Source organism: Silene latifolia, chromosome 8 (assembly GCF_048544455.1).
Source record: "Silene latifolia isolate original U9 population chromosome 8, ASM4854445v1, whole genome shotgun sequence".
Classification (NCBI taxonomy): Eukaryota; Viridiplantae; Streptophyta; class Magnoliopsida; order Caryophyllales; family Caryophyllaceae; genus Silene; species Silene latifolia.
The window spans coordinates 108,870,913-108,883,795 of NC_133533.1; the positions used below are offsets into that span (position 1 = coordinate 108,870,913).

General features: G+C 35.8%; 1 protein-coding gene across 1 annotated transcript; it reads right to left on the minus strand.

Moving 5' to 3' along the window:
• Positions 1–2,737: 2,737 nt before the first annotated feature.
• On the minus strand, positions 2,738–6,705 carry LOC141597262 (protein IQ-domain 26-like). Its single transcript, XM_074417647.1, has 4 exons — positions 6,079–6,705; positions 4,862–5,077; positions 2,909–3,867; positions 2,738–2,783 (listed from the first exon to the last, which is right to left on the minus strand). The coding sequence occupies exons 1-3, from the start codon at positions 6,478–6,480 to the stop codon at positions 3,169–3,171; spliced, it is 1,317 nt and encodes a 438-aa protein (XP_074273748.1). The 5' UTR covers positions 6,481–6,705; the 3' UTR covers positions 2,738–2,783; positions 2,909–3,168.
• Between the last annotated feature and the right edge of the window lie 6,178 nt (positions 6,706–12,883).

Here is a 12,883-nt window from a genome sequence, read left to right on the forward strand (position 1 = left end):
TAGTTTAGGTTTAAAAGAAAATGATTAGAACTGTATGTTAAAAACGCTTTTATACTTCTCCAACTATTTTAATTAAAACCGCGGAAAAATAAACCGTCAGACCGGGTACTCGGCCGAGTACGACCTACTCGACCGAGTTACTCGCAACTCGACCGAGTGCACCCAAAACAGTATCCTGTTTAAAAGCACTCGACAACTTACTCGACCGAGTAACTGAGACCAGAAAACCGTAGTATTACACCTTCTCCTTCTAACCTTCTCCCTCTCACAACCTTATCAAAATAATATTTATCTTTCTTGAAACTACGTCTACCAAGATATTGATATTGTTAGGGTACAAACATATGCCCCACATCAGTGGAGTGAGGTGGAAGATCATCTTTATAAGTGTCCACCAAATATAATACTACGAGACCTTTTGGGAAGGAGCTCAAGAGTAAAATTGTGAGAGTTTGGCCCAAAGCGGACTATATCATACTATTATGGACAGTGGATACCGGTGCAGTAGAGGCCCCAATAAAAAAGGTATCAACGCTTTCGCACAACAAGTGGTATCAGAGCCCAAGGTTAAACTTTGGCCTAGGCCCCACAACGTACAAATGGTGAAGCTTCGAAACGGAATAGATTATATTCGCGAGTCATGGACGCTTGGGCTCGATCTGGCAAACTGTTTAAATCTCAAGTCCATGGGGGCTGTGTTGGTGAAATATCGAGTCAAGACGACGGTGGTCGTACACTATAAGGCATGAAACTCTTAGCTTAGGTGGAGCCTTGAGCAAGTCTGATCCATGGTTAAATGGATGAAAGGCGCCATAAGACTTGTGGGAGAAAGACCATTTATGTACTAGAACTACTAATCAGGTGGGCCTTTATCAGGTTGGGTGACACAGGTCTAGTGGGCCCTTTCCTGATTGGATGCTAGGACCATTTTGTCCTAGGATTTCTGAAGTGGCGGACCCGATCCAAGGTATATAGGATGCGGAGAAAGTTCGATATGTATGTGTAGCATAGTCTCAAGGAAGACACAAAAGACACAGGGACATGCAGAACCAGAAGCATGTGAGAGCACTCACTTGACCAGGCGGTGACATGTGGTGCAGACTTGGTTAGGTAGCATGGTGTTTCGGCTAAGTGGAGGTTATCAAAACTTGGTGATGCACGGGGGTGCCTAGAAATTGGTTGGGTTGTGCGGTGTAGGAGCTCTCTATAAAGGTCAAATTCCAAGTGAAGATGATGGTCCTTCTTTTGTGGGGAGGATGGGTACAAACATATGTCCCACATCGTTGGAGTAAAGGTTTAAAATCATCTTTATAAGTTTCTGTAAAATATAATAGTAGGAGGTCTTTTGGAAAGGAATTCATGAGTAAATCTGTGAGCGCTTAACCCAAAGCGTACAATATCGAACTATTATGCACAGTGGACATCGGTATAGCAGATGTCCAACAAAAAAGTATCAACGCTTCCGCACAACAAATATATATTAGTTTAATGGTAAATTAGAGGAGAAAGTGAACCAAAAAAATCCAAAGAAAAGGTGAATAACATTCCTCTTTCATGACATGTGACTTGAGGCTCATTTCAGTTATAAGACTCATAGAGTCATAGGGGAGGTTACATGGGTTTTTTATATATAAATGGATAAAATTGATGTTCACGTCCTTTAAGCAAGCTTTTGTCGAGAATCATAAGTTTAAAAGACAATGTACTTCCTCTGTTCCGGTTATTTATTATCTTATTTTATTTTGAAGTATTTCAGTCAATTATTGTCCTTTCTATTTTAAAAATGAGCAATTGATCATTCATACACAGTTTGGTCCACTTATCATTTAGTAATTGACGTCCTTCTCTATACTTAATGTTTGTGCCAAAACAAAAAAAAAAATTGACCAGGGAGTATTCCATAAAATATGTTATGGTTAAGCACAATGAACGCACTTTTCCTCAGTAGTGGAGTGATGTTGCTAGCTAATAAAGGGTTTGTGATTGGTGGCAAACGTACACTTTTAGGTTTTAATGAGTTAATCAAGAGGTAATGATGGTGTTTTGGGTCTTAGATTTGAGTAACACGGTCTCCGGACCATTGGCATTTGGCACACTTAACCAAATATTCCAGCGGCAAAAAAGTGACGATAATGTGATGTTAAAGCACTTTGGTTTCAACAAATCACACGATTATCTAAATCATAACCATCATAATTAAGAATTAATTTTTGTACGAAGTATATTTGTTTTACTTGAAGAGTTGAAGACTTGAAGGCAAATGTATTTTATATGTTAATCATACAAATTTCTGTTTAAGACGGCAATATTCACAATTACGTGATAAAAATATATTGGTTGAACAAGGGTAGATTGAGCATGAACATCATCATCCCAAACATCAATCAAGCTAGCCAGTAGTCACTACTAACTATCATAAAAACATTATTTTGAGCTACCGAGAAATATGAACAATGTATATTTACGCTATAAAAGTGTGTAAATGATTGTTGGAATACAAGGCAACAAAGCCAACCTCAAATAGAGAAGACTCTCTTACATCTTGGTGATCGATCTCTACACTCAAAACATCAACAAACCAAATTAAAAAGCCTACCAAATGGATAAGCATTAATTAACAAATTCCCGTTAACAAATCTCTGGCCAACGAATTAGAATCACCCTCGATCAAATTATTATTATTGCATCTCATTAATCTCACTGAATACAACCGCTACAACCTACCCACGAAAAAATAGGATTAACTCCTCTTATTTGCAATATAAAGAGTCTAAAACACATGACTATTTTATCATGTCATTATTTTTCTCTTAGTCACTATCCTAAAAACCTAAATAGAATTGCCCATACTATACCGCAGTCTATAGCTTAGACGGTGATTCTTTTCATTCTGACAAAAAATAAGGACTATTTCAATTCAATATATTAGCATATTTTGCTCACTCCTACTAAAAAATCACATTATTCATACTTAACAAACCAATTTACAACCTACAAAAACTAATATGACCAGATTGCATTTTTTACAATCGACTCATACAAGACACACAGTTCATTCAGAAACAATTAACTCTCCAAATCAAAGATAATAGCACCAAAATGGTACTTACAATTTACAAGAATTGCAATTGCATTATTGAATGGACTCACTAAATCACTCCACCCCAACTACTTGCTAGGCAAGTGGTAAACATGAGAGTCCTTACTAAAGTCATAGGACCTCTCAAGTTTACCCATGATAGCATTCTTAAAATTAATAGCCCCTTGAACTTGAGAACATGACCTTTGCATTCTAACACCACTTAAACTATTTCTAGACTCCATCATCTCATTCAATGACAATCTTTTCTTAGAAGAAGAAGAATACCCTGTTTCTGGCCTCTGTCTAGGTGCACTTTGTGACCTAACTTTCGAGCAAAACGACTGCGTATTAGCCATATAATTAGGGTAGTACTGTTGTTGTTGATTGTAATTCCCAAATTGCTGCCTTGAGTAGTAGTTGTAACTACTATCCCCACACACGCTCCTGGATGGGGTAACTGGGGTCGCGACCACTCGAGGTGTACTATGTGCAGTCGAGAATCGACATTCATCACCCGTTAGACCCCAATCGGTATCATGCCAATGCTGACAGCTTGGGATAGATAAAGGAGTCGGGAAAGATGGGTCCCGGTCACATGGGTCAGATCCGGGTCTTGTAACGCTTTTATGGGGTCTTGATGGTGTTCTAGGCCGACCCGGGTCCACCTCGACAATTTTTGGGATGTCTTCTGTAATTGGTTTTATGCTCCTGCGCTCAAAGGACGCTGACAATCTTCTGCTGTGTACTGATGCTGCGTGTTCACTTCTAGTGTCATCATATATTTCCTTACAAAAAAGAAAAACAATTAAATGTTAGATGTAAAATGTTGAAATTTGTGATTTGTTCCATTAATTAACAATTACTCAATACTTCAATGCTATAATTTGAAAAAAATAGTACAACTACTAGTCATGATAGTGCCTATTCGATCTTAAATAGTTACCTATAGGCTATATGTCTATACAAATATACAATGCAACAAAAAACATAATAATATGAATAACGAAATTTGCCAAAAGTGCATCTATTTTAACTAGAGAACATGGATGTAGGCCTAGCCCTTGCAAACAGGTCAATCGGGTCCGCTTCAGGTTCAGTCAATTCGGGTTTGCAACAATGGGGGCTAGATTGGGGCGGTCCATTTCCAGGTGGGTTGTTTTCAAGTTATTTGGGGAGAAGGACCAGTACACAATAACAAATAGTCGGGTCGAGTTGAATAGGGTCGAGGCTATTCGGGTTTCGGGTCAAATTCAGGCCATCAATACGAGTTCGAGACCGGCTATTCGGAGTTATTTTTATCAGGTCTAGATCTAGCTAGCCATGTATAAACTGATGTAGGCTTAGACCCGGCAACGGGTCAATCAGGTCGAATTCAGGTCGCGGGTCAATTCGAGTTCAGGTTGTTCCAGTTTGCAAAAATCCAAATCCAGGTCCTTTAGGTGGGTTGTTATCGAGTTAGTTGGGAATAACGGTCAATACACAATAATAAACATTCAGGTCGAGTTGAATAGGGTCAGCACTATTCGGGTTTCTCTACAGGTCCAGGTCCTCAATTCGGGTCGAGTTAATTTTTCCGGGTCTAGATCTAGCTAGCCATATATAAACTGAATTCACAATTCTAAGAAATATTGTCCTAAAAAGTTAGTCTTACTTCAAACCGTCTTAGTTCAAGACCTCTCACAGCCTCTTTTTATTTAGTTCTTGTCAGTACTATCACCACAGTACATACACGTTAGAAAAATCGATAAATCTATTCTCGGAAACAAATCGATAGCTTACCAAAGATCGACGGGCTCTAATTTCCGACCGAGGAAAATGATTGAAATCATGAGAAGGAAGTTTAGAAAGAGCACGTTTGTTTCTGACAGTAGCTTGAGCTCTGATAAGTGCTTGCATACCATGAAGTGTAGCAGTAGCTTGTTTCCTTACCAAATATCCTCTTACTAATGCTTGTATCTTCACTAGTCCTTTTAATGCTCTCAATGCTTTCCTTGCCTTTTTCAACCACATTTTTGGTTAATAACAACAAAAATATTAGATGCCCACATCAATGTATCATCATTATTTTGCTATTTTTTACTAAATAATGCACATTGTATGAAAATTGGTGGTGTGTAACTAAATTTGGTATTGTTATGTTTTTTGTAAGTCTTTTATGAGAGGTTTCATGCTGTTTTAGTATTTTGTTTTTAATGTAAAGGAATCATAAGTACGATTTTGATGCTCACGGGTTTGAATCCAGGTAATGAGTATAACCTGTCATGACTTTATCAATTATGCTAGTTGACATCTGTTGTTTTAGTATAAAACTACGAGTATCTTAATTAACTTACGAGAATACATTATCGTAAAAAGGTTAAGGATTAAATCAATAACCATTATTGAATAAAACAATCTGCATTAATTAATATTTAAATTTAAATTTAGTATTAAAACAAGAACATTGAACATAACGTTTCCTAATTTCTTTGATAATTCAAAATTGGTCAATTATTACCAAAATAATTTGCATTAACTCAAAAGTAAAACTTATTAAGGAAAAACTGGAGAAAATGAATAGCCATTCATGCAAATATGGAATATTTTTTCGAAATACCATCACAAATTCACTACTACAAAATATATGAAAGAAGACGGTCTTACATACGAGTATTTCTTAAACAAAAACTAAAGTAATTTGATTCATTGGATAATACCGAGTTCTATATTTAACCCTGGTTATACCATATTGACTATCAACTTTACTAATACCGAATGAGGCTAACTCATTTTATGAAATGTAAATAATATAGCTGGTTTCCATTCAAATTCCACACTACTTACCAAACTCATCTTAAACAAAACAAATATTACGAAAATCAACAATTTCAAACCGTTTCAATCATTTATTTAACTTTTTTTTCTTATATTTAACGTCCAATGTTTTATTAAAGATAAATAAATAAATAACGCGAAAATGGTAAATAAAACTTAAACTAGTAAAATAAAAAGCTCACCAAGTATCCCCGAAACATGTTCTGAATTTTCACAGCGGCCCACTCCACCCTACCACAACCACCACCGCCGCCACCGCCGCCACCAACCGAAAACATATTTCCCCTTCCATGACTCGTAAGCCGAACCACCGCAACCGCAGCCTGTGCAGCTGCCACTGCTGCATCTGCCGCAGCCGCGGTGGCAGCAGCCACCGCAATGGCATGTTTACTCTGTTCTTTCTCACTTTCCCCATAATACGACTTCACCCACGCCGCTGCTGCCGCCGCATCCGCCGGAGTGTTTCTTTTCCGGTCACCGGAATATAGTTTTTTATTCCCATTTTCACCATTTTCATTGTTGTTATTATTACTAGAGGTTTTTATTCCAAAAATCCCCTTAAACCACCTTGTTGCTTTACCCATTATTACAATTTATTTATTTTGAATAATACCCAAATCAATTATGAATATTAAAACTATAATGAAGTAAAAAAAATGAGTTTTTTTGGGAAGAAGAATGCAAAAAATAGTTAGAACAATATTATGAGTTGATGTTATTTGAAAATGGGATTGAAAAAAGACAATAAAATGAAGAGATAGATAGATTATAAAATGTAGAAAAATAAAATAATTTGAAAAATTGGAAGTATTTTTGGAATTATGTTAAGAGTTAAGTGTATTTATATAAAAGAAGAGGAAGAAGGGAGTGAAGGACTGACTGTCAAGTTTCACAAGTGAGAACGTGAGAAAGTTGACTAACTGACAAATATTATTGTGCTGGAATTTTTTGGCCATTTATATCATATGATCCTTCACTACATTTTTGACGTTACTAACCCCATGCTAATCTTCTAATTCATTTTTATTATTATTCCGTATTAAATTTCAAGCTAAATTGAGCCGAATAGAACTTAATGAACCTGAAATAAATTTAATTTATAAATAGATAAATTGAATTGAACTGAACTGAATATAGTTAAACTGAACTAAAACGAGTTGAAATTAAGTCCAAAAGAACAAGGCCTATTAAGAAACCCGATATGGTTTTCAATTATGAAAGAAAGTAGATGATGGAATTATGGGAAGTAGGTCTGAGCAAAAAATCCGATTATCCGAACTGATCCGATATCCGATTCAAATCCGATCTGAAAAAGTTGATATCTGATCCGAAAAGCCAAAAGCGGTTTGGATCGGATATCCGATCTGAAACTTTCGGATATGGATCAAATATCGGATAGTAGTTTAAAAAATTCCGGATATCCGATATCCGATAATTTATTAAATTTATGACTACATATGATTTATTCCCACTAGATTTTGTTCTAGTCGAATGTCCAAAAAAAATTTGCCGAGATGTAAAAATAAGGAAGATTTAGGGTCAAATTATTGTAAAAGTTTACATTGAAAATCGATTTCTCAGATAATGAAAAATACAGATAAAGTAATAGTCTTGAAATCGGATCGGATAACGGATATTTGGATATCCGATCCGAAATTTTCGGATACTAAAAATCGGATATCCGAATGTTTCGGATCAGATATCGGATAATGAAATTTGTGAGTTTCGGATACGGATATCCGATCCGAAATCGATTTCGGATCGGATATGTGATCCATGCTCTGCCCTATTGGGAAGATCAAATGCAAGAAAATGAAGTTTATTAGTATATACCGATTCAATCTTTTTTTTTTTTTTTGACGACGAGGGGTTTAATCCCCCGGGCACATGCAATACCCTGCAAACCACGTGTGCCAGGTAAGACATCCCTTAGGATGATAGGTAACCGCAGCACTCCCGTGTAGGGAGTCGAACCCGGGACCTCTAAATTCGTTGCCAATTGCAACGCTTTGAGGCACTCCCGCGCTCCACTACACCCAAGCCACTTTGGTTCCGATTCAATCTTTATTTTCGTTTAATAGTATGAATTCATTATAATCCATCTATATTCACTCGACTTGGCCCGTCCTCAACTCGGACCACCACTAGACCCGCCCTTAACTCGCTCTCGGGCCGGTTCCGGATATAGCCTCAAAAGGCCAAGCCCTGCCCATGATGACCCTTTTCTCCCATCGGACGTGTCCAGGTTCACAAAGCCTATCCCGACCCGAGCCCTTCCGGATGTTTAACCATCCCTAATACCGAGTATGTTTTTACTAAAGAAAAAGTCAAACAAACACCCCAAAATCGCATTTTATATTCTACGATGGAATGGTGGTAGTATAAGATGTGGGAGTGTATGAGATCTTGGAGAGGATTAAATAATGTCTTAGGCAACGTTACAAGACAATAAGAATCTCTGTTGTTAGGGCTTAATTAATAAAAATAAAAATGTAACACCCGTATTCCTATTTCAAATTTCACCCAATCAAACTGGTTCCTAATCGGAGTTTGAAATGAGATAAATATCCAAGTTGAGTTTGATATATTTGAGAAGGAATATGAGATTTGACCGTGCTATTCGATGTGTCTTATTTTTATTTTAGGGGGTGTTTGGTAAACGGCGGATTGAGAAATTTTCAGCATATTCAAGGCTTTTAGCATGTTTGACTCACCAATCTACTATTTTGAGTGTTTGGTAAATGGCATATTGAAAGAGTAGATTGGAGCTCAATCTACTGTTTTCCAATATGCTGCTCTACCCAGCATATTCACATTAGTAGATTGTGAAATATGAATCCGTCAACAATCTACACATACATACAACAATCTATTAACCAAAATCTGCTAATTACCAAACACTTCTACTAAATCTGCTAATTAAAATATACTAGTCAAACCTGTTAATCCAATCTGTCATTTATAATCTGCTTGACCAATCTGCTTCTGCTAATATCAATCTGCTGATTACCAAACAGGGCCTTAATTTTCACTCATTTTTTAACTCGATTTTTGATGGTCTAAGTCTTAACCTCGTAAGTGCACGTTATCGTTGCACATTGAAGGGCCGAACACAAGGAAAAAATGAGACAACCAGTTGTTATGTTTCAATTGTTTAGCTAAGTCTAATAATAACTAATTGGGTGAGTATCTAAGAGTTAGACTAAAGAATAAGAAATAAATAAACTAAGTAAATTCTAAAATAAAGAAGCAAGCAAGTAAATACGATTTTAATCAATTAATAATAGGCCTAGGACGCGATTAAGTCACTAACAATTCATAATCAACATGTTAATTCCGTCAATTTATCGTTTAGGGGTAGGTTAGGGGGAACGCCTCTAATTCGCTTAATAACTTCCTCCCGGACTCATATTAAGACACTAGTGACATCGACTCAACTCCTTCCCCGGCTCATGACTCGATCTCCCCGACTAAAGGTTCAAGGTTAGCTAAAATGGGCCCATTCTCGCTTACCTTTTGGAATGGTCAAGGTCTAAAGCACATGATAAATTCCCGGGTTTTCTAACCTTTATTCCAAAGGTGAAAGTCAACCCGGTTCCCCAAAGGCACTCTCTCAAGGTTCTCCCTCCCGGGTACAACCTTGATTGGCAAGGAATGTAAAACGGTAGTCAACTAGGCACCTATCCAATTCACATTGGTGGACAAGGGTACCCAACCAACCAAACTCCCAATTAAAACATAAACAAGTAAATTCCAATGAAAACCTCACTAATTTCTCCCTTGACAACAAATTTATATGGAATCAAGTATGTTAATTACTCATGTCGGACTAACCGCACCCTAGTGAAGAGACTACTCACTATTCATGTTTGTTGTGGCAAGAAAATTAATAAAGGTAGATGCTTTGACAATAAACATGGTGATAATTTGATTTCCACAATTAAACATGCAATTAACTGCAGCAGAAGCTGGATCAGGGGCTCCCAACCCTGACCAGTAGGGCTGAGCAAAATTATACGATACAGTTTTATTATCCGCATCCGATACGCTATAGAATTTAATTATATGGAAATCCGTATATCCGATACGGAAATTTGTATATCCGATATGGTTCTTTAAAAACCGTATCGGATAGGGATCAACAAAATACGAAACCGGATATACGGTATCCGATACGGTTTTCATTTTAAAAAAAAAAATTATTTCGCATGACATAAAACCTAAAATTACTGCACAAAAAAAACATAGTCCCTCTATATCTCTCACCATTCCTAACCTCTAACCATTAATCTGCCTCCTCTCACGTCTTACCCACAGCTACTTCACCCCAAAAACAGTCCACCACCATACCCTCACCACTAGACTGAGCAATGTAATCATTTTGCAAGACAAGTCAATCTTGTGTTCTGCACCACTAGTCGACGTCACTGTTCATCACCACCAGCCGACCTACTCCACCGTATCACACAAACTCACTCAACCCACAATACCCAGTAGATCTACTCATTCCACCCACAAATTAAACCTCTCAACAACTAGATCGACCAACCTCTATACATCTTTTGGTCTTTCACCACCGCAATTGCTCACGCCGCCGTCGCCACCAATATCGTCCTTCCTCATCCTTCTTCATCTCTGCAATTTAGGCCACTCAGATCTAGAATTAGGGGCGAAAATGGTGGGTCTTGGCCTTCGATTAGGGAGGCGTCGTAAGTTTCTATGGTGGAGTGGCCGTGGGAAGGAGATAGAGTTGGTGGTCAATGGAACCATGTCCAACAACAGTAACAAAATAAAAATTAAAAATAGAAGTTGAAAATAAAACCGGATACCGTATACTCGGTTTTCGGATATCCGGTTTTTCCGGATATACGGAAACCGTATATAGGGAAAATCTGTTGGAGCTTGTGTCCTCCACAAATTAGTGTGATAACATTTGTAAATCTCTTACAGGTTCACAAGGGTATACTTCGTATATTTAATCAGTTGATTAACGTTTACCTAATAACGGTTGGCTTGCTAGAAAGTTTGACGTTATTATCATACAGATGGCGGTGATCAACTGGTCTCTTAAGGTCACACCTATAGGATGTGTTTGAGAAATGTGGCTATAGAAATATAATCACATTGATGCCCAAAATGACTAAAAAGTTAGTCGATGTGTTAATGAGATAATTATTTAATGAAAATTAAATAATATTAAGTTGAGACGAATTAACTGTCAATTCGTAAATTAAATATAATAAGTTATATTTAATTAAATATATATAATGTTAGCTTGGATGAATTAATCTGTTAATTCGTAATTAAATATAATCAGTTGTATTTAATATCAACAAACTGAATGTGTCATAGTGGTAATAGTGAGGGTACACATACCAAGAGGTCATGGGTTCGATCCTCACTAGATGACAATTCAACACATATTATATATTTTTGGAAAGACCAAAAATAAGGAGAATTTTTAGTCCTTATTTCGGTTTACTTGGCCGAAATTAGGAGAGTTTTTACTTTCCTAATTGACTCCAAGTTTCGGTCTGTATAAAAAGAAAGGTAGAGAATTATTTCTACCCTAATGCTTTTTCTTGACCTTGCCTTCTCTCTCTCATCACAAAAACACAAAAACAACTAAATTTTACAGAAAATTTTAGATCGACTCTAGCATAATCAAAGGGCATATCTCAGATCGTCTTGGGTGCAACTAATAGGCAAATATCAATTTTGATATTGTTCTTAGGCCATATTTGCTAGGACCGAAGGTTATTTCTGAATCTTTTACTTTTGTTTATGTATTTTATTTATGACCTTAGATCATCTTTGTTAAATCGTTATAATCCTTCTAAATTAAGGGAAGTATACAGATTATTTCCCACAAGTGGTATCAGAGCTTTAGGCTACGATTTTAATTTTGATGATTTTCATAAAATTTGTATGTGAACAATAGGATTTTCGAAAAAAAAAAAATTAGGGTTTCGAATTTTTTTTTTTGTGGTTCAAAAATTTTTGTGCCGTTTTTTTTCTTTCTGTTTGATGGTATTTTTCCATTCCATTTTTCATATTATAGTTTATAATCAGTTAAAATTATCATATGAAGAATTGGTAGTTTTTGATTTAATGTAGATTAAATTAAAATTAAATGGGATCGTCATGTTTATGATAAAAAGATTGTTTTTGCTATATAGTTTTGGCATATAAATTGATCATGTTTATTATTTCATATGCTAATCATATTCTAATAGCAAAGGTAAACAATTTAGTCATCAAATCTTGTTTTAGGGCATATTGCCGCAAAAAGAAAAAAATAGGAGGCCGTTTTTTTTAGGGTTTACCGAAAAAAAAACTTTATTTTAATTTTGTTTTTTGGTAAACCGAGAAAAGGAAAAAAAAATAGGAAAGTTTTTTTATTTGCCTTTTTGCCGAAAAAGAAAGAGAAAAAAAAATTATGGAAAGTTTTTCCTTGTTTTTCCTATTTACCGAATTAAAATAGGAAAGGGGCTGTTTTTTAAATTTCAGCCGTGACAGCTGATAAATAAAAAAAAAAAATTGTTTTTTTTCTTCCAGCCGAAACCAATTTAAAAAAATTGGATTTTGTTGTTTTTTTTTGGCCAATTAGTTATTGTGAATCGGTTCACAATTTAATGATACCGAGTTATTTTAAAGCAGTTTAAAATTTTGACGGATAGAATTCATATTACAAGTTTAATATGGATCAAGTATGAAATTAATGTGATTAAATTGCGGAATTGTCACTTAATTTAATTTAAATAGGTGGTTTGGATAAATTAATCAACATAATTAATGTATTGTATTATGTATGTTTAATTTATTTTAGTTGATGCTTTTAATTTTGTTGAATGAATCGAATGAATGAATTTTATTTACGTATTTAATTTTTGCAATCGGTTGTAATTTGTAATACTTAGTGTGGCCTTAGTCAAATTATGTTTTCGTAATGAAGGAAACATAATTTCTTATGTAATTATGAGATCT